Source organism: Aquarana catesbeiana, linkage group LG09 (assembly GCF_042186555.1).
Source record: "Aquarana catesbeiana isolate 2022-GZ linkage group LG09, ASM4218655v1, whole genome shotgun sequence".
NCBI lineage: Eukaryota > Metazoa > Chordata > Amphibia > Anura > Ranidae > Aquarana > Aquarana catesbeiana.
This window is the reverse complement of record NC_133332.1, coordinates 35,796,627-35,819,702: the sequence shown is the minus strand read 5'-3', so window position 1 is coordinate 35,819,702 and position 23,076 is coordinate 35,796,627. Positions and strand designations below refer to the sequence as shown.

At 45.1% G+C, this 23,076-nt stretch overlaps 1 protein-coding gene across 1 annotated transcript in view; it reads right to left on the bottom strand.

The window, feature by feature from the left end:
* LOC141107511 (major histocompatibility complex class I-related gene protein-like) overlaps positions 1–22,597 on the bottom strand; it is a 54,566-nt gene extending 31,969 nt beyond the window's left edge. Inside the window, exons 1-2 of the mRNA XM_073598289.1 lie at positions 22,468–22,597; positions 13,803–14,054 (exon numbers count right to left, since the gene is read on the bottom strand). Coding sequence (XP_073454390.1) covers positions 13,803–14,054; positions 22,468–22,534 — 319 coding nt within the window. The 5' untranslated portion in view covers positions 22,535–22,597. The remainder of the gene's footprint in view (positions 1–13,802; positions 14,055–22,467) is intronic.
* Positions 22,598–23,076: the final 479 nt, after the last annotated feature.

The window sequence follows — 23,076 nt, the reverse complement described above, 5'->3', positions numbered from 1 at the left end:
TTATGCTAAAGGGAAGGAAATCTGTATCTGTTATGCAGCGTACACATGAGCGGACTCTTGTATCGGACTGGTCCGACGGACCGAGTCCGGCGAACAATTCGATTGTGTGTGGGCTTCATCGGACCTTCAGTGGACTTTTCCAGTCGAAAATCTGACGGACTTTAGATTTGGAACATGCTTCAAATCTTTACGTCATAACTCCGCCGGACCCAGAAATCCACTCATCTTTATGGGTAGAGCTCCAAAGGGATGAAGCTAAGGGGAAAATAATACTTGGAGTATGCTATAGGCCCCCTAACCTGAGGGAGGAAGTGGAGACAGATCTCCTATCACAAATTGGATTAGCAGCAAGGACAGGAAGTGTTATAATAATGGGGGATTTTAATTATCCAGACATAGACTGGGCAGAGGGAACCGCGCATTCATTTAAGGCTCGCCAGTTCCTTAAGGTCTTGCAGGACAATTTTATGGGTCAGATGGTAGACGCACCAACTAGAAATAAAACATTACTGGATCTACTGATTACCAACAATAAAGACCTGATCACAGATGTGGAAATACGGGGCAATTTAGGTAACAGCGATCACAGGTCAATTAGTTTCAGTATAAATCACACAAATAGGAAACATGAAGGGAACACAAAGACACTGAATTTCAAAAGAGCCAACTTCCCTAAACTACAAACCTTGCTAAAAGGCATAAATTGGGATAAAATATTAGGAACAAAGAAAACGGAGGAGAGATGGGTTTGCTTTAAGAGCATATTAAATAAGGGCATTAGCCAATGTATCCCATTGGGTAATAAATTTAAAAGAGTGAACAAAAATCCTGGATGGCTTAACTCCAATGTAAAAATGCATATAAAAGCAAAGGAGAAGGCCTTCAAAAAATACAAGGTTGAGGGATCATCCTCAGCATTCAGACTTTATAAAGAATGCAATAAGAAATGTAAGGGTGCAATTAAGACGGCTAAGATAGAACATGAAAGACACATAGCGGAGGAGAGCAAAAAATCCCAAGAAATTCTTTAAGTATGTAAACAGTAAAAAAGGGGGGACAGACCATATTGGCCCCATAAAGAATGAGGAAGGACATCTGGTTACAAAGGATGGGGAGATGACAAAGGTATTGAATTTATTCTTCTCCTCAGTCTTCACGAGTGAATCAGGGGGCTTCAGTAACCAAAACTGCAGTGTTTATCCTCATGACACAACACAGGAAGCACCTACATGGTTAACAGAGGACGGAATTAAAATTAGACTTGAGAAACTTAACATTAATAAATCACCGGGACCAGATGGCTTGCATCCGAGGGTACTTAGGGAACTCAGTCAGGTGATTGCCAGACCGTTGTTCCTAATTTTTACAGACAGTCTATTGACTGGAATGGTACCAGCTGATTGGAGAAAAGCCAATGTAGCACCAATATTTAAAAAGGGCCCAAAAAACATCCCTGGGAATTACAGACCAGTTAGCCTAACATCAATAGTATGTAAACTCTTGGAGGGGATGATAAGGGACTATATACAAGATTTTAGTAATAAGAATGATATCATTAGCAGTAATCAGCATGGATTCATGAAGAATCGTTCTTGCCAAACCAATCTATTAACCTTCTATGAGGAGGTGAGTTGCCATCTAGATAAAGGAAGGCCCGTAGACGTGGTGTATCTGGATTTTGCAAAAGCATTTGACACAGTTCCCCATAAACGTTTACTGTACAAAATAAGGTGCGTTGGCATGGACCATAGGGTGAGTACATGGATTGAAAACTGGCTACAAGGGTGTGTTCAGAGTGTGGTGATAAATGGGGAGTACTCAGAATGGTCAGGAGTGGGTAGTGGGGTTCCCCAGGGTTCTGTGCTGGGACCAATCCTATTTAATTTGTTCATAAACGACCTGGAGGATGGTATAAACAGTTCAATCTCTGTATTTGCAGACGATACTAAGCTAAGCAGGGCAATAACTTCTCTGCAGGATGTGGAAATCTTGCAAAAAGACCTGAACAAATTAATGGGGTGGGCGACTACATGGCAAATGAGGTTCAATGTAGAAAAATGTAAAATAATGCATTTGGGTGGAAAAAATATGAATGCAATTGATACACTGGGGGGAGAACCTCTGGGGGAATCTAGGATGGAAAAGGACCTGGGGGTCCTAGTAGATGATAGGCTCAGCAATGGCATGCAATGCCAGGCTGCTGCTAATAAAGCAAACAGAATATTGGCATGCATTAAAAGGGGGATCAACTCCAGAGATAGAACGATAATTCTCCCGCTCTACAAGACTCTGGTCTGGCCGCATCTGGAGTATGCTGTCCAGTTCTGGGCACCAGTCCTCAGGAAGGATGTGCTGGAAATGGAGCGAGTACAAAGAAGGGCAACAAAGCTAATAAAGGGTCTGGAGGATCTTAGTTATGAGGAAAGGTTGCGAGCACTGAACTTATTCTCTCTGGAGAAGAGACGCTTGAGAGAGGATATGATTTCAATTTACAAATACTGTACTGGTGACCCCACAATAGGGATAAAACTTTTTCGCAGAAGAGAGTTTAATAAGACTGGTGGCCACTCATTACAATTAGAAGAAAAGAAGTTTAACCTTAAACTACGTAGAGGGTTCTTTACTGTAAGAGCGGCAAGGATGTGGAATTCCCTTCCAAAGGCGGTGGTCTCAGCGGGGAGCATTGATAGCTTCAAGAAACTATTAGATAATCACCTGAATGACCGCAACATACAGGGATATGTAATGTAATACTGACACATAATCACACACATAGGTTGGACTTGATGGACTTGTGTCTTTTTTCAACCTCACCTACTATGTAACTATGTAACTATGTATGCTAGTCCAATGGACAAAAACCGACGCTAGGGCAGCTATTGGCTACTGCCTATCAACTTTCTTATTTTAGTCCGGTGTACGTCATCACGTACGAATCCGTCGGACTTTGGTGTGATCGTGTGTAGGCAAGTCCGTTCATTAAAAGTCCGTCGGAAGTTCCCCAAAAGTCCGTCGAAAGTCCGCAGGAAAGTCCGTCGGACCAGTCCGGTTGAAAAGTCCGCCCGTGTGTACGTGGCCTCAGTCCTTTAAGCCACACTTTCAGTCTTGCTGTCCTCTCAGGACCATGGGTATCCAAAAGTACTAAAAGACAATGAAAAACAAGAGAAGGGCACACCGACCTAGTGCAATTCCATTAAAAATATTTATTAAAAAGTGACACAGAACATACTCACAAATATAGATGGTAGATGTGCATGTCAAAGCACAATATCAACCGAACGCCTCCAGGACTGCTGGAATACTAAAAACGTGCAAGGAGAGCAGAATGTGTCCTAGCCATAGCCATCACGGACACATTCTGGTCCCCTTGCACGTTTGGAGTATTCCAGCAGCCCTGGAGGCATTCGGTTCATATTGTGCTTTGACATGCACATCTACCATCTATGTTTGTGAGTATGTTCTGTAAAGGGAGGCAGGGAGTAGGGAAAGCCGCAGTTCGCTGCTTCTGTCGGCAGATGTCCCAACCCCCCACACACAGGAAAAAGGAGGGAGAGGGAGTCCCTCTGGATCGAGCGACTCAACGCCACCACCCCGCCTGGCCTGAACGAGTCGGTGTCCTATAGGGCCTTCTTATGAGATCATGTTCTACTCCCCTCCCCTTCCCCCCCCCTTCTCACCCCCTTTTTTCCCCCCCTTCCCCCCTTTTTTTCCCCTCCCTTCCTCCCCTTTCCCCCCCCCCCCTTTTTCCTCCCCCTCCCCCTCCCTTTCCTTTTCCTCCCCCCTTCGCCCCCTTTTCCCCTGTTCCCTATACCTTCTTGGTCCCCTTTTCCCTTTTGTCCCCTTTTCTTTTCTCTTCTCTTTTTCCCCTTCCCCCCCCTTCCCCCCCTTTTTTTCCCCCCTTTTCTCCCCAGCCCCCCCTTCCCCCCCCTTCCTTTCCTTTCCTCCCCCCTCTCTTCCCCCCCTCCCCCCCCTCCTTGTCCCCCTTTTTCCCCCCTTTCTCCCTCCCCTCCTTCCCCCCCCCCCACTCCCCCACCTCGGCACTCCTAGGGCCGAGTATCAATGAATTGACCATGTCTGCCTAAGATTCATCCTCAAAAGTTATGGGTGGCTGACACCCCCATATAATTTCACACAATGTTTGTATATAAATTCCTTTTATTTTTATCTTTATTTCACCATGCTGTATTATGCTGTTCTACTTTGTTGCTGTTCAAGGTCAGGCTCCCATCCCCCATTATCAGACTCTGTTGGTGGGTTCTGCCCCGATCCTCTCCTATGCGATGGACACATGCTCGCCCTGGCAGCCTTTTGACTGCTTGCGTCTCCTTGTTTGGGAACTAGATTCCCTTTGACAGGAGCGCGCGCTTGCGCAGTAGCACTCACAGTGCACCTGCGCAGTGCGGGCGAGCAGACCCGGTGACGTCAGGGACCGCCCTCGCTATGCCGTCCCTGACTTCCGGGTTGGGGTGCTTTTATAGCGGCCGGACACGGCCGCTGTATGAGCCTACAGCCCTCTGATGTCGCGCTAAACGAGGAGCAGTACTTGGGGTAAGTCTTACCTCCCCCCTCTTTTTTCCCTCCCCTTCCCCTCCTTTTCCTCCTTTTACTCCTTCCCGGTGGTCGTTCTCTCCCCCCTGCTTCTCCTCCCATCCATGCTGGGCTTGGTTATCATTGCCTCCACACACAGTGGCTGCCTGCAGCGTCTGTGCTTGTTCCTCTGCTGGTATTTTAATATCTCTTCCTCATTGGGGACTACATATAATCTGTTATCCTGACACCTCTTGGTACTTGCTACCTATTCTTATTACCTATGTTGGTACTCTTTATTCTATTGAGCTACCGCTATTGTCCCCCTCTGCTTTGTGGGTAATCCTTTTTCCCCCCCTCCCTCTCTATTACTGCGGAGTGTAAATTTATCTTAATCTATTACAGCTGCTGCGGTGATTATTCCTTTTGCGCATATCATTGGCTCCAGCCCTGGGGAGCTTTCATCATTAGCCCATGAGCGCTTGGATCGTTTAAACCATATTAAACCATTTTATACCACGATCCCCATCACTGTATGCTCCTCTTTTACTTCATTCCACCCCCCCTCGTTGATCAATGCTGTAGGGGTAAGTGATGGCTCTTATTACCTGTGTGCATTTTCTTTCTTCCTTTTCAAGTCTCACCTATTTTTTACCTGGATCTAAGTTATAGGTCCTGCTTACCACTCAATCCTCACTACCCTTTTTTTCCCTTTTTTCCCTGTTTCTCCTTCACCCCCCCCTCCTTCCCCCTTCCCCCCCCCCTTTTCCTCCCCCCCCTCCCCGCTTTCCTTCCCCCTCCCCCCCCCCTCTCCCTTCCCCCCCCTCTTTCTTCCTCCCCCCTTCCCTTCCCACCCCCTTTCCCCCTCATCCTCCTCTCCTTTCCTATCTTACTCCCCCCCTTATTCCCTGGCTCTCTCCCCTTCCCCCCCTTCTCCTCCCTCCTCCTTTTCCTTCCCCCCTCTCCCATCCTCTTCCAACCACTAAATTCTAGTTTCTCTCCCCTGCACACTGGGTTCCAAACCTAGAGCTACTTTATGGGTACCCCTATACTTTACCACGTTTTGCTCTGTCTTGTGGTTTAGTGACCCACACTAAATCAATTACTTAAATATTTTATCCACCAGAGGCTGTTCTGTTATCCCCTGTGTTCGTCGCAGGGGGAATTGTATGGGGCCCCACATACCTACAGAGAATACCTGAACGGGTGAGCCTGTCCTTTCTATATTCAACTTGTACACTATTATTTAATGTATTATTCAATGACCTCGCTGCAACCACCACAAAAACTTTATGCATCTGTGAATTTTTGTATATTTATTATTTGTTCTCTATGCTACATTATAGACTTTACTCTCCTGAGGAAGCGGTGAATACCGCGAAACCGGTCGAGAATCCAAGTCATTTTTGCAATCTCTGCTATTACTGGATGCAATTCATATGGTTGTATATATTGCCTTGTCCTGTATTACAACTGTATATATTATTGTAATATTTAGATATATATATCTTTTTTAAAATGGTTTTCTATTAAAAATATAGTTTTTATCTTACCACCTTCTTTCCACCTTTTTGTACTAATACCCAACTATCTTCAGTACCGAAATAGTCCCCTGTGTTTTTTCCTGTGTGTGGGGGGTTGGGACATCTGCCGAAAGAAGCAGCGAACTGCGGCTTTCCCTACTCCCTGCCTCCCTTTGTAGTAGATTTTCGGGATGATGGTACTTTACATTCGGTAACCTAACTATTTGATCGTAGGCGCTCTCTCCTATTGTATACACAGGGTGGATAACACACCCATAACTTCTCTGGACCTCAGGGTGAACAGCAACACCCTCTGACACGTCCTCATTAATAGCGCCTGTATTTGTATATTTTCTTGATTTTACTATTAACCGTACTCTATAGTTTTTTGCATTGTGTCAGCACAACATACTTTAGGGATTGCCGCCGGCAGCCTGGTACAATATGGAGGTTCTAGGCACAGACTGGACGGGCTTTATGTCCAACCTGAAAAACACCTGTCTGAATGAACATAAAACTGACGATGACATTTCAACGTTCTTTGCGCGAATGTTCAAACTCCTTAAACGTAAGTCCCATTTACATTGGCATATTGAATACTTTAAACTCTATGTCAGTGAAAAAGTCTGCCCCTTGGGTCTGAGAGGTCAGATCTTCCCTACCCTTAAGGACCCCTCAGTGGACTTTAAAAAAACCTGGGAAGATATCCTAACCAAAAATAGTCTGGAATTAATCGGATTACTGATTACCCAATACACCCTTGATATGACCCTTCTTGACAGTGATATTGAGCGACTCAATTCCGAATACTCTCACTTGACTGACAATACTGTTTTCAAAACCAAGTGGAAAGACCTTAGAGAACGCTTGGAAATTATGAATAAAGATATTATTGTCAAGAAATAGATTAAATTTGGAAAGGACAAAGCTGCTTTCACTGAGGGTTTGGCCTATCGCTGGCCTGGGAGAGGCCGAGGTAGACGAGGCCCCCCCCGCACCAATAATAGAAACTTCACCACCGACATCGAATCAGACTCATCACTGTCCTCTACGGTATCCTCTCTAAATACCACTCAACCCACTACTTCATCTGCACTTAATGCTTCACGGAAGAGACTCCGCTTTGGAGGCAACACCCCACCCACAAACCCTAAAAAAGATAAGAAAGGCCCTAGAGGCCCTAGACCTACCCAGGCACCTCCTACACAAACTTCACAGGATACCAATACCCCCGTGGAAGGGGCAACTGGTTATTCCACATTACACGGCACTATTCCTAAAATTTTGAACTCGGGTTTAATGAACAATAAATACACTAAAGTTAATGAAGATGCTATTTTTTTAGATCTAAAAAAACAACAGAGCAATCTAGATGCGTATGTCCTAAAACCCCCACCGTCTCAATAGCACCTTCCTCCTCACATCACACTGACCGTAATGTCATCAACCTTACCCCCTACACACTTAATAATGAGGAAATTTCGATACTTCAATTAGGACTGGGCTTTTGTCCCCTTGATGCGCTTAAGGTTACTGAAACAATTAAAGATCTTTACCTATTTGCACGTAATTTAACCTTCAGATTTATGTATGATAAAGATCGCATCAACCAGGGACTGGAACGCGAGCTCACGGAGTGCACCAAGGGTTTCTCGATGGAGGAATTCAGGGCACTCCGCGATCTAATGCTCCTCTTCGACGAGGGAGATACTGGAGACCCCGCAGCCTCACAGGATAGCATGGATCGTGTTAATGTCTCCCCAAATGTATCGGTAGCAGGGACAGACGTACCTGCCCTCCCTGCACCTAATAGGTGTGACCCTCCGGTCGACCACAGACACATACCCTTGCCGAAACCCTTTCGTCTGCGATCTCGCAGGTTCCCCGACCTCAATACCTGCCCCGAGATATGGGCCTTTTTGCGAGCCACAATCAGTGACCTCAAAAAACAAAAATGGCCCGATTTCTCCCCAAACCTCGATCCTAGTCAAACTCGAGCCCTTCGGTCCCTACAGCAACGTTCTGATATTGTGATCAAACAATCAGACAAGGGTGGGAATATTGTCCTCATGACCAACCATCAATATCAATCTATGTGCCTTGCTATTTTGAACAATAAACACTGGTATAGACCCATTTCCCCCACTCACGTTCTGTCCTTTGCACAGGAACTCCGGGCTCTTTGCACTGAGGCCTACTTCTCAGGCCTCATTGACAAAGACACCTTGGAGTTCCTGGTCCCCAAATTTCCCCGCACCCCTACCTTCTATTCTCTACCCAAGACTCATAAAGATATACATCGCCCTCCCGGAAGACCCATAGTGTCGGGGATAGGCTCCTTAACAGACAATGCAAGTAAATTTGTTGACGCTTTCCTAATGCCCCATGTCTGTAGCCTCCCGTCGTACATCAGGGATACTACTGACCTGCTACAACATCTTGAAGGTATCCAGATCCCTCCGAACGCCCTGCTTGTGGCTGTTGATATTGAGGCTCTTTACTCCAGTATCCCCCACGAGCAGGGCGTACGGACGGCTGGATCCTTCCTAGCTGAACAAGATACAACGACCTGGCCCCTGAATCAGTTTATATTGACACTACTGTACTTTATTTTAACCAAGAACTACTTTACCTTTAATGATCAATTATTTTTACTAATACAGGGTGTTGCAATGGGGACGTCCTGCGCCCCAGCATATGCCAACTTATATCTAGGGGGCTGGGAGCGACAGATTCATGCTCATGACCAATACACGGAGTTTCTAAACGATATCTTGGTATGGTATCGTTTTATTGATGACCTGTTCATGGTCTGGTCGGGCCCCAGGGAAAAACTTTTACAATTCCTACGTCAACTTGATAACAATGATCTAAACCTTAAATTTACCTTCAAAATTGAGACGGAACAAATCCCCTTCTTAGACCTACTAATCATTAAACAACCTGATGGTACCTTAGGAACGGACCTGTATAGAAAACCCACGGCGGGGAACACCCTGTTGTTTGCCACGAGTGCCCATCCCAATTCCTTGATACAGAGCATACCTTATGCCCAATACCTACGACTACGCAGGAATTGCACACACGACAGTGACTTCAAACGCCAGGCTAAAGCATTGCGCGACCGCCTCCTACGACGAGGCTATTCCTCTACCACTCTGCGTAAAGCTTATCACGAGTCTTTGTCACGTTCACGAACCTCTCTCCTCTTTAAAGATAGGAAACCGTCTCCCCCCACAGAAACTGTAAGATTTATTGCCACCTATTCTGCACACCACCACGTGCTGCGGAATATCCTAGCCAAACATTGGCACCTCTTGGCTAAACATCATACCTTAACCAAATACATCAGACACACACCGGAAGTGGTCTTCCACAGAGCTCGATCACTACGTGATCAACTAACTGCCAGCCACTACAACCCCACCAAACCTGTGCGCAGTGGCCCCAATGGCACATTCCAATGTGGGGAATGCCCCCGGTGCCCTTGGGTCCACGAAAGCAGAACAGTGACCCTACCTAATGGAGAAATTCTGGTTCCATGGACCTTCGCGAACTGTGCCACAAAGGGGGTTATCTATCTCATGAAATGTGTATGCAAAGCCTTCTATGTGGGCAAAACTATTAGGGAACTTAGGCAGAGAATCGGTGACCACCTCTACGACTCAGAAAACGGTAAACTGACTACTATTGGCCGACATATCGGACTTTATTATAGATTCGACAATTCCGTGGCCAAATTTCTGGTATTAGAGGTGGTGAAACCCAGTCCTAGAGGTGGCGACTGGGATCGCTCGATATTGCAGAGGGAGTCCCTCTGGATCGAGCGACTCAACGCCACCACCCCGCCTGGCCTGAACGAGTCGGTGTCCTATAGGGCCTTCTTATGAGATCATGTTCTACTCCCCTCCCCTTTTCCCCCCCCCCTTCTCCCCCCCTTTTTTCCCCCCCTTCCCCCCTTTTTTTCCCCTCCCTTCCTCCCCTTTCCCTCCCCCCCTTTTTTCCTCCCCCTCCCCCTCCCTTTCCTTTTCCTCCCCCCTTCGCCCCCTTTTCCCCTGTTCCCTATACCTTCTTGGTCCCCTTTTCCCTTTTGTCCCCTTTTCTTTTCTCTTCTCTTCTTCCCCGCCCCTCCCCCCCCTTCCCCCCCTTTTTTCCCCCCCTTTTCTCCCCAGCCCCCCCTTTCCCCCCCCTTCCTTTCCTTTCCTTTCCTCCCCCCTCTCTTTCCCCCCCCCCCCCCCCCCTCCTTGTCCCCCTTTTTCCCCCTTTCTCCCTCCCCTCCTCCCCCCCCCCACCTCGGCACTCCTAGGGCCGAGTATCAATGAATTGACCATGTCTGCCTAAGATTCATCCTCAAAAGTTATGGGTGGCTGACACCCCCATATAATTTCACACAATGTTTGTATATAAATTCCTTTTATTTTTATCTTTATTTCACCATGCTGTATTATGCTGTTCTACTTTGTTGCTGTTCAAGGTCAGGCTCCCATCCCCCGTTATCAGACTCTGTTGGTGGGTTCTGCCCCGATCCTCTCCTATGCGACGGACACATGCTCGCCCTGGCAGCCTTTTGACTGCTTGCGTCTCCTTGTTTGGGAACTAGATTCCCTTTGACAGGAGCGCGCGCTTGCGCAGTAGCACTCACAGTGCACCTGCGCAGTGCGGGCGAGCAGACCCGGTGACGTCAGGGACCGCCCTCGCTATGCCGTCCCTGACTTCCGGGTTGGGGTGCTTTTATAGCGGCCGGACACGGCCGCTGTATGAGCCTACAGCCCTCTGATGTCGCGCTAAACGAGGAGCAGTACTTGGGGTAAGTCTTACCTCCCCCCTCTTTTTTCCCTCCTTTTCCCCTCCTTTTCCTCCTTCTACTCCTTCCCCGGTGGTCGGTCTCTCCCCCCTGCTTCTCCTCCCATCCATGCTGGGCTTGGTTATCATTGCCTCCACACACAGTGGCTGCCTGCAGCGTCTATGCTTGTTCCTCTGCTGGTATTTTAATATCTCTTCCTCATTGGGGACTACATATAATCTGTTATCCTGACACCTCTTGGTACTTGCTACCTATTCTTATTACCTATGTTGGTACTCTTTATTCTATTGAGCTACCGCTATTGTCCCCCTCTGCTTTGTGGGTAATCCTTTTTCCCCCCCTCCCTCTCTATTACTGCGAAGTGTAAATTTATCTTAATCTATTACAGCTGCTGCGGTGATTATTCCTTTTGCGCATATCATTGGCTCCAGCCCTGGGGAGCTTTCATCATTAGCCCATGAGCGCTTGGATCGTTTAAACCATATTAAACCATTTTATACCACGATCCCCATCACTGTATGCTCCTCTTTTACTTCATTCCACCCCCCCTCGTTGATCAATGCTGTAGGGGTAAGTGATGGCTCTTATTACCTGTGTGCATTTTCTTTCTTCCTTTTCAAGTCTCACCTATTTTTTACCTGGATCTAAGTTATAGGTCCTGCTTACCACTCAATCCTCACTACCCTTTTTTTCCCTTTTTTCCCTGTTTCTCCTCCCCCCCCCCCCTCCTTCCCCCTTTCCCCCCCCTTTTCCTCCCCCCCTCCCCGCTTTCCTTCCCCCTCTCCCCCCCTCTCCCTCCCCCCCCTTTCTTCCTCCCCCCTTCCCTTCCCACCCCCTTTCCCCCTCATCCTCCTCTCCTTTCCTATCTTACTCCCCCCCTTATTCCCTGGCTCTCTCCCCTTCCCCCTTTCCCCCCCCCTCCTCCCCCCCCTTCCCCCCCTCCTTTCCCACCCCCACTTACCCCCTCCCTCCCCCCCTTTCCCCCCCCCTTTCCTCTTTCCCTCCTCCCCCTCTCCCCCCCCTTCCCCTTTCCTTCTTCCTTCTCCTCCCTCCTCCTTTTCCTTCCCCCCTCTCCCATCCTCTTCCAACCACTAAATTCTAGTTTCTCTCCCCTGCACACTGGGTTCCAAACCTAGAGCTACTTTATGGGTACCCCTATACTCTACCACGTTTTGCTCTGTCTTGTGGTTTAGTGACCCACACTAAATCAATTACTTAAATATTTTATCCACCAGAGGCTGTTCTGTTATCCCCTGTGTTCGTCGCAGGGGGAATTGTATGGGGCCCCACATACCTACAGAGAATACCTGAACGGGTGAGCCTGTCCTTTCTATATTCAACTTGTACACTATTATTTAATGTATTATTCAATGACCTCGCTGCAACCACCACAAAAACTTTATGCATCTGTGAATTTTTGTATATTTATTATTTGTTCTCTATGCTACATTATAGACTTTACTCTCCTGAGGAAGCGGTGAATACCGCGAAACCGGTCGAGAATCCAAGTCATTTTTGCAATCTCTGCTATTACTGGATGCAATTCATATGGTTGTATATATTGCCTTGTCCTGTATTACAACTGTATATATTATTGTAATATTTAGATATATATATCTTTTTTAAAATGGTTTTCTATTAAAAATATAGTTTTTATCTTACCACCTTCTTTCCACCTTTTTGTACTAATACCCAACTATCTTCAGTACCGAAATAGTCCCCTGTGTTTTTTCCTGTGTGTGGGGGGTTGGGACATCTGCCGACAGAAGCAGCGAACTGCGGCTTTCCCTACTCTCTGCCTCCCTTTGTAGTAGATTTTCGGGATGATGGTACTTTACATTCGGTAACCTAACTATTTGATCGTAGGCGCTCTCTCCCCCTGAGTATGTTCTGTGTCACTTTTTACTTTTTAATAAATATTTTTAATGGAATTGCACTAGGTCAGTTTGCTCTTCTTTTGTTTTTCATTGCATCCTAACGACCATAACAAGTGGTTCGAATTTTGTGCTGCAATTTTGCAGGATATGGAAGAGGACAATTTTTCCAAACTACTTATTTTTTCCAAATGAATCAAGATTTCATCTCTTTGGCAGGTTAATCGCTACAATGTTAGAATTTGGGGTTGGGAAAATCCTTGTTTAGTCAAACATGAAAGAGACTTTCTGTAAGCAAAGTCTATGGACTTTTCTGTTTTGCCGAGCAAACTGTGACAGGATTTTCATATCTGGACATACTACAAGAAGATTTTAATGACTTCCTTTTCATGCAAGATGGTGCCCCGCTCACTTCCACTTGGAGGTCTGGCATTATCTGAACACCATTCCAGGACAATGGATTGGAAAACATGGACAACAAGATCTTTTTCATTGTCTGTGGCCTCCCAGGTCACCAGACCTTATCCCCTGTGATTTTTATCTGTTGGGTACATAACAGAAAGAGTGTTTGTCCCACCTATGCCTGCTACTCTTCAAGATCTGAGACATCGAATTGTTTAAGCTGTGAATTCAATAACCAGCGACCAGATAATTCATGTGTGGTAAGAAATGGTCTACATTTTTAATGTTTGTCACACAACACATGGTGCTCATGTTGAGTGCATTCAACCTCAAGGACCATAAAACTAAATCTTCCTCTATCCAGAAATGTGAGGAATGTGCTTCTATCCCTTACAGTTTGTTTGAAATAAAAAGTTGAAATCTGCTCCATCTTTTTCAAATAACCCTGTATTTAGTTGAAATTTGCAGCATTTGCAGTTGAACAGTTCAATAATTTGCCTGTTTTATGAAGAAATTCCCTCACTGCTAGTCCTAACTGTCAGCTGTAAACATTGAGGTCATTAGCTAACATCAACTTTAAATTCTGTTCTTCTGAACAAAAAGTTGCCAATGTATTAGTTTAGTTATAGCTTAGAAAATAAAGCATGGAAGTTGGGTGACTTTTTTGCTTACTTTGTGGTGGTCTCAGACGCTGTATTTTATGTTGATGCCGCTGTTCGTAGTACTTTGCACTTTCCTCCAGAGCTTCCCAGTGTTTAGGATCAACATTTTCCAGCCAGTCAGCGAGACGTTGCAGTTTTCTGCTGCTGTTGTTGTATTTTATAATCGGTACATCATCCAGAAAGGCAATTATTTGGGTTTGTGGTGGGGTTGATTCTTTTGGGGACCAGATGGTTGAAAAGTAGAAGTTCAGTCTATGACTGTCTGTGGGGGACACAAAAGAATACAAGAAATTTGAAAAGAAAGTACAGTGCAGCCAGGTCACCAGCACCAAGGTAACACTTAGAGACAGGAACCATGCAGAACAAAAATGTCACAAGGGATTATTATGTAACATCCTAAGCTGTCTGCTAATAGAGCCTGGTTCTCATAATTAACCAGGGCCGCTGATAAGGCAGTACAACCAGCCCTCCTGTACTGGACCCAGGCCTCATCAGTTCAAAAGAGGGGCCTGGGCACCTGCCAAGCAGGAGGCCCAGCAGTAATGTCTTATTGCAGACACTGTGACTCTTGTGCAGTGCTACCAGCTTCTACTTTTCTTTTCTTCCTCTAGCTGCACTGCAGCAAGATTTGTTCTTGTATCTGCGCCCCCTTCCCCCTGCTGCCTGGGACCCCTGTGTGCCTCTTTCCCTGCAGTGTTGCCATTTTCCCTCCTCTCCCACTGACAGCTGCTGAGGGCACACAGGCGGGTTCATTCAGGATGGTGAAGGGGGGGGATCACCATTCTGAATGAATGCCCCTATGCCGCTATCCACTTGAATAGGTCTTCTTCAACGGGGGTATAATTTCTGCCATGGCTGCAAAGCCAAGCATCGCAGGCGTGGCATTTTAGAAAAAATATAATTTTATATTTTTGGAGGAGGGGTGCCCTGTCAGATAGGCTGCACGGGGCCCAGTGATTTCTATCAGCAGCCCTGCCACTGACCATAAGTGTACATCTAAATATGTCAAAAAGGGGAAAACAGAGCCTCAATTTTCTTCAGAATATCTTTTTGTATAAAATTACAGGCTATAAAAGTATCTAGCCTACCTGAGTAGAAAAGCCTGTCTAATGCCAGCATACTGTAGAAAAGGACCCTTGCTCTCTGTGAAAGCAAAGGTCCAACATGCCCCCTGCTGAGTCAGAGCCAGAGTTCTCCATTAGCCGGAGGTGAAAGCTTGGTGATTGGTGAGCTCTAGCTCTGACTTTGCAAGGAGTGTGTCAGACTTCTCCAGGGAGACCACTGCTTCTACACAGTGAGCAAGGGTCTTTAGGTACAGCATGCTGGCAAGACACAGGTTTTTCTGTTCTGGCAGTGGTTACTTTCTAAAGAAACAAACTGTAAGACAGCTTTGTATTAATGCAACTGGAATGTATTTAGCAGATTTAAACTGAAAGTTCAGTTTGGTTTTCTAAAACATATCAATTCTCCAGTAAGGAATCATGCACCCTACTCTTATAAATGGCGATGCTTTTGTGCACCAGCGTTTACCCAAGCAAGTGCACTGTTGTAATTCTGAAATGTGAAAACTCCTGCATTCGGGAAATACATTGGATGGGCATACACTGACAAAAGCAGTTGCAAAGAAGCATTAGCGTTTACAAGAGTACACTCGCACTCAGCTATATACTTGAATGGCTCCTGCGGGAAAGCACAGGGAAGTATACTGTATGATGTTATTATTGCACAATTATCACTTTCTGTATTAATAGCACCACTCACATGCTGATGTGGGTTTTTTTTCATATTTACAGTTGTAGTTAATTACTGATGAGTATTCTGCTCATTGGGCTACTGTTGTATTTTTGTTAATTGCTATATTTTAGAGAGGAGTAGTATACTTTCTATATTTTATAGCACGAGGAACCACTTATATATTCTTTGCACTTTAGAAAAATTTTTTTTTTGCACTTTATTTATTTTTTGAGCTTTATTTCTAATCACATATTATGTCATTTATGATCATTTTGCACATTGTGTCACTTATTATTATGTGTTTTGTTTATTGCATCAGGAATTGCACTCTGCACAAGACACTTTATTAGTATATGCATATTTAATAAGCAGATTCACTTGTCTATTGGTACGCAGGGACTTTACTGTGGCATATTCTAAGATTTAAGCACGGTGCACTTACTAGATTGAAAGTCGTATACTATTATTATTGTGATAATAACCTGAGTTTTTTCCGGTTTCTGGAGTGGTTATGAAGGTATACTGCTATACACCTATATTTATAATAGGAGGACTGTACGTATATTGATTGTTACAGCACTGGCGATTTTGTTTCCTGCAGTTTGGTATTGAAGGTTAGAGGAGCGCCACATATTTTACCTGATTTTATTACTATTTAATGGGGTGTGGGAGTGCACCCATCTATGTGGGCAGCTTCTCATCTGTTACCATTTTTTAATGCTTAGGTTGTTTTTTACATCAATGAGGTTGTGGTTTTGCGCATTAGTCCTTGTACTCTTATACTGTATGCTAGGCATAAAAAAGTCCTATAAATATGTGTGTGCATGAAACCTAATACTAACCTTCACTGTAACACTATCACCCTAATCCTTCTACTATCATAATACTATTCCTCACAATAACCTTTCCTAGTAGAAACTGAAATCCTTGTTTGCGTTCCCCATTGCCTGGATACCCTGCACTGAAGACCATTGATTCATGCATCGCATATCAGTTCCAGGATGCCGATGGCAAAATATACTATATGGATATATGCCCACGTATATACGAGTGTGTATACATAGATATTTCTCCCTTTTGGGCTATCAATGTGTTTGACTGTATTTATGGCTTCCTTTGGGGACTGACCTCCTTTGTATAGAATATTTTGTTAATACCCTCTTTATAAACCATCCTTCTGTAGCAGATCAATTATATCAAGGAGAAATTAAAACTGACAAAAATGAATGTACCTTATTATTCACGAATACATCATTAACCACTTTTTGATTGTGTCACGCAGATATACTGCGGCACAATGGCTCTTCTGGGTGAAATCTCGTGTGGGTACATCCTACCCATTTTCGGCCACCAGAGCACGGCGGGGGGACCTGATGCGCGTGGCCAGCGGGCACGATCGCCGGCTACCACGCGCGTGCACCAGCGCCAGCACGGGGATTAAACACACAAATTCCTGTGCTATCAGAGGAGAGGAGCCATATGGTTTCTTCCTAGTAAGTAGGAAAAACTAAAACGATATGGCTCCTCTCCTAGTCACTCACATCCCCACACAGTTAGAACATGCTGAGGGAACACACATTTAACCCCTTGATCGCCCCCTAGTGTTAACAACTTCCCTGCTAGTGACATTCACACAGTAATCAGTGCATTTTTATAGCACTGATCGCCGTATAAATGTCAATGGTCCCCAAAAAGTGTCAAAAGTCTCCGATCTGTCACTCGCAATGTCGCAGTACCGCTAAAAATCGCAGAACACCGCCATTACTAGTAACAAAAAATAAATAAATAAAAATGCCATAAAAATGCCATAAATCTTTCCCATAGTTTGCAGACACTATAACTTTTGTGCAAACCAATCAATATACGCTTATTGCGATTTTTTTTTTACCAAAAATATGTAGAAGAATATATATTGGCCTAAACTGATGAAGAAATTTGTTTTTTATAAAAACTTTTGGGGATATTTATTATAGCAAAAAGTAAAAAAATGTTTTTTTTTTCAAAATTGTCGCTTTTTTTTGTTTATAGCGCAAAAAATTAAAACCGCAGAGGTGATCAAATACCACCAAAAGAAAGCTCTATTTGTGGGGAAAAAAGGACGCAAATTTTGTTTTGGGTGCAGCATCAAACGACCGCGCAATTGTCAGTTAAAGCGACGCAGTGCCAAATTGTAAAAAGCGCTCTGGTCAGGAAGGGGGTAAATTCTTCTGGGGCTGAAGTGGTTTTAGTGTTTGTTAACCACCCCCCCAAAAAAAAAAGAATCCTGTTCCTTTAAAGCATGTTATACAGCACAGTGCTTGTGCTGTGTAATTTGGTCCCCTTGTATCACCTGAAATACCTGGCTAATCCTGCCTGGCTATGCCCTCCCCCAGGGCTTTTTTCTCTGAGAATATGTGCAGGAACTCCCCCCGTCTGAGTCGCCCCTTGTCTCTGCCCCCTACCCACCTCTGACCACCGTCCCTTGATTCCACCCCCTACCCACCTACCAGTACTGCCCCTTTTAGAGAATACAGAACCAAGTATCATTTTGTGGTGCGAAATCATTTGTATAGAACATGGTAATGATAAAAAGAAAAGCAGTAAAATAGATCCCCTGCAGCCAGCAACAATAGATTTCCAGCAATAGATCCCCACACAACAATAGACTCCCCCAGCAACAATGGACTCCACCCCAACAACAATAGATCCCCTGCAGCAACAGTGAACCACCCACAACAAAATATCACACCCAGTAACAAAATATGCACCCAAGCAATATTAGATCCTCCCAGCAGCAACAACAGATCTCCCAGCAGCCAGCAACATAAAACCCCCCAGCAACAATAGATTCCCCATCAGCAACAATAGACCCTCACACAATATCAGATTCCCACCAGTGACAATAGATCCCCAGCAGACAACATCAATAGACCCTCCAGCACACCCGACACCCCATGCTATTACATACATTCAGTGCTGGAGGTGCCAGAACTGGGTTCCCTGCGTTCCCGATGAAAAAAAGCCCTGCCCTCCCCCCTGTAAACTGACCATGGTTTATCATGGCTGCTGAGCCCTGACACCGTGGTCAGTTTACGTGCCTCTGTCAGCTTCAGGTCTCCTATCCTCCTCTGTCCTTTCCCCCCTCCCCTCCCCACCTGTCTGCTGTTGTGTCAGTGCCCGCCCCCCCTCCTGCTGCTAAAATTACTTTTATAGTCCTATATATAATCCTCCTTGTTTCCTATTGACAGGTGCTCCTGTCTCTGTGTTTTATAAAAGTGTCTCCTGGCGCTCAGGTGACCAGCTGATTCTCTCTCTCCTCCTGACTGACGTCAGCGGGGGAATCTTGGCCCCACCCGCTGCAGCTGTCAGACAGGGAGAGGAGAGAGCCGGCCGGTTACGTGAGCGCCAAGAGATGCTCTGAAATGAGGCAAAGAACCTGTCATTAGGAAACAAGGAGGATTATATTAAGTTGTCAAACAGCACATAGGAGCAGATCTGAGGCTGCCTATCACTGGCTGCAGTTCCCTCCCTTGTGGCCTTTTTTTCTCTTGGTGTCAGGAAAACCTAAAGTGGTTGTAAAGGCTACAGTTTTTTTCACCCCCATGCATTCTTTGCATGAAGGTAAAAAACCTTCTGTGTGCAGTAGCCCTCCCTGCCCCCCCCCCAATACTTACCTGAGCCTGATCCAGCGATTTGCGCGACAGCCTCGGCTCTCCGGGGACTCTCCCTCCTCATTGGCTGAGACAGAGCCAATGGCTCCCACTGCTGTCAATCACAGTCAGTGAGCCAATGAGGAGAGAGAGGGGGTGGGGCTCAGCTCTGCTTTGTTCTGAATGGATACGCAGAGCAGCGGCTCAGGAGCCCTCCATGCAAGCTGCTTGCTGTGGGGGCACTCGGCAAGAGGGAGGGGCCAGGATGGCCAGCGGAGGACCCGAAAAGAGGAGGATTGGGGCTGCTCTGTGTAAAACCATTACACAGAATAGGCAAGTATTATTTTTCTATATAAAAAAATTGCCTTTAAAAGAGAAGTATGGGATTTTTTAATTTTAGTTTCATACTTACCTATGTGAATGCAGCATCAGACCGAAGCTGCAGCTGTCCTCCGCTGTCTCTGCACTGAGAACCAAGCCACCGAACATCGGCGATGGCTCGGTTTTCACAGATCTCCGAGAGGCGAGCTGCTGACTGTCAGTCAGCGTCTCTCCTCTCTGCTTCTCCACACTCACTGGAGCGCTAAGCTGTGGAGGGGCGGGGAACGGCCATCTCAGCATCTCAGCAGCTTGCTGAGACTGCCATCAATCAAGGCAGCTTGCAGGTCAATACTTGGAAGTCGGGATGATACGCTGCCTCGACTGATTCCTGTGACGTCAGAGGAGAGCGGAGTTCAGACCGCTCTCCACTGAAAACGGGTCACAGGAGTGCAAAACAAATTGCACTTCTGTGACCCATAGGAGAAGCCCAGCCTAAAACGCTCAGGCTGGACTTCTCCTTTAAAGTGGTTGTAAACTCTGTTACGCCACTTGTACCTACAGGTAAGCCTAAAATAAGGCTTACCTTTAGGTACTGTAAATATCTCTTAAACTTGCACCATTCAGGAGATATTCACTTTATTTGCTGCTGCTGATGTCATCGGCGCATGCGCACTGAAGAAACGGCCCGCTCATGCCGTTTCTTCAGTACCCGTGCCGTGACTGGAGGCACGGGTACTGAAGAAATGTGTGCGGGAGTGACGGCAATCACAGCGCTGGAGTCCACCTACCTGGAAGTAACCCCGGTGATAGATGTCAGCTGTGGGAGCGGAGTGCGGGTCGCACTGCAGGGAATCGTTCTAAGGTAAGTATTTCATAATGAGCTAGTATGCGATGCATACTAGCTCATTATGCCTTTGTCTTACAGGGGTTTTTTTTTTATTTATTTTTTCCCAGAGGTTTACAACCTCTTTAATACAAGTGATTCGTGCTGATAGCATAGGAAGGAGGCAGCAGAGAGAAATTATACTTATTGCTCTGGATTGAGACAAGAACACACTATAGAGGGATATGCTTTGTTCATATTTCATGTCTGAAGTTTACAACCCCCCAATGAAGATTTGATGAACATGAACTCTAACCATACTATTCGAGGTACAAACCAGCCACTAACAAATAATTTGTCATTGATTTGGCAAATTTAAGATATGTTATCAATACACATATATAGAATAATTACAATTTAAGGCTGGGTTCACACTTGTGCGATGCGGGAACCTGCGCGATTCCTGTGCGGGCCAGAATCGTCTGCGGTTCACACTGACATCTGCGAACCTCTGCGGGTGTCAATGCAAAGTTAATGACACCCCCAGATCGGTTCCCAAATCACAGTGCGAACTGTGAAATGGTGCAGGAATCGGACTGCGTAGGTGTGAACACCCATGCAATCCGATTCCAGTGCAGACCAAAAAAAGGGTCCTGCACCATTTCAGTGCCAATGCGATTTCAGCCATACAGTTTTTAATGGCTGAATTTGCATCATACAGACATCGCCATGTGATCTTCACAGCAATGCGGTGCAAATCACATTCAGTGTCTGTGATTGCACAAGTGCGAACCCAGGCTAAAAGATACCTGTTATGCTGCATTCACACGATCAGATTTTCCGATGGGAAATGTCCAATGACAGGCTGTTGGTGGAAAATCCGACCGTGTGTATGCTCCATCGGACAATTGTTGTCGGACTTTCCGATCGTGTGTACACAAGTCCGTTGAACAAAAGTCCAAAGTACAAACATGCATGCTCGGAATCAAGGACGAGCCGGAAGCGCTTGATCATGTATTGTATGTAACAGCGCTCAAGTCCAATGGCATAGGTAACAACAATAGTCCAATGCTGTTTAATGGAAAAGTATATAGTAAAAGTCTATTGTAAAAGTCTATGGATAGTCCGTGATTGAAAATGGGTATAAAAACCAAGGGGATCTCAATGAACACAGCACTGAGGGCAGCTTCCTGTTGAGTGAAGTCAGCTCTCCATAGCAATCATAGAAAAAACAAAAAGAAAGTGCCTCTGAGTACAAGTGTTTAATTTAAAATAAAAAGCACATATTCACACTTACATAGAGATGTATGAATGTCAGCTTCCAATGAAAACTATATCCAGGGTAAGTCAAAGGTCCATATGCGTGAAGCTTCGATATAAATCCGAGGGGATGGCCGCGGACCTCCGCATGGAGAAGCCGGCTGCTGGGCTGGATCGACACTTCCGCGTTCCAGCGAGGCACTCGAGAACGTATGACGTCACCCGGATAGTTCAGATAGACAGGGATACACTACGCGTTTCTGAGCATGCGCGAGACTCCCAGCGGGCATGCGCGCTCCTTTGTCAAGTGTTTTGACAAACACTTGACAAAGGAGCGCTTGGTCTTGTAAAACTAGTGTTCGTAATGGAGATATCACGTACGTCTTGTACGTCATTACGTTCGTAATTGTTGGCCAACATTTGTGTGACCGTGTGTATGCAAGACAAGTTGGAGCCAACACCTTTCGAACAAAATTCAACGGGTTTGTTGTCGGAAAGTCCGATTGTGTGTACGGGGCTTTACTGTTCAAACCAATTAACAAATATTCATCAACTATGAGTCACGCAGAATATAGATTACGATTGTTGGATTACTTACATTACAACCATTCTATAGGCAAATGTTAGTTTCACTTTATTAAACTGGACTGGAGATAAACAGATGTTCCCAATATAACAGTTTTCATGAAACAATACAAAACATTACTGAGCAATGTAAACATTGCTACACAAGGAAAAACAGGATTAGGACAAAGAGTTTAGACTTGTTTCAACTTTCAGCTTGATAATGTTACTCTTTATCGGTCCTTTTGACTTTTTCCGAAGAAACTATTTCAAATTTACAGCCAAGATGTGGTTTACTTTTAATAGATATTCAAATAAAATGACAAGCCAAGAATAGCACTTACCGGCATAGACTACAGAAGAGGAAAGAAGACCTTCCAGGAGGATTAACAGGCCAAGAATCAAACCCATTTCACTGTGATCAGTTGAAGCTGTTGGTGTGTATGATACAGGAAGCACAGCGAGCACAACGCTTCTATAATGCTTTTCCTGGAGCGAAGTACAAGTGCTGCCACCACCTGATCTTCCGCATTCATACCTTTTACAGCCTGTAATGTTTATTTCTGTTTACAGAATCATAAGAATATATCTCACAATGCGGCGAGGACTCTAGTCCTGCATCTCTAAGTTTTAAACAAAGTTTTATTCAGTTAAATTAACTCCTATAAAAGAGGATAAACTGTACAATAAAAACAGCATAGTAACAGAATAAAACAATTTACAGTGCCTTGAAAAAGTATTCATACCCCTTGACATTTTCCACATTTTGTCATGTCACAACCAAAAATGTAAATGTATTTTATTGGGATTTTATGTGATAGACCAACAAAAAGTGGCACATAATTGTGAAGTGGAAAGAAAATTATAAATGGTTTTCAATTTTTTTTACAAATAAATATCTGAAAAGTGTGGCGTGCATTTATATTACATATAGTTACATAGTAGGCGAGACT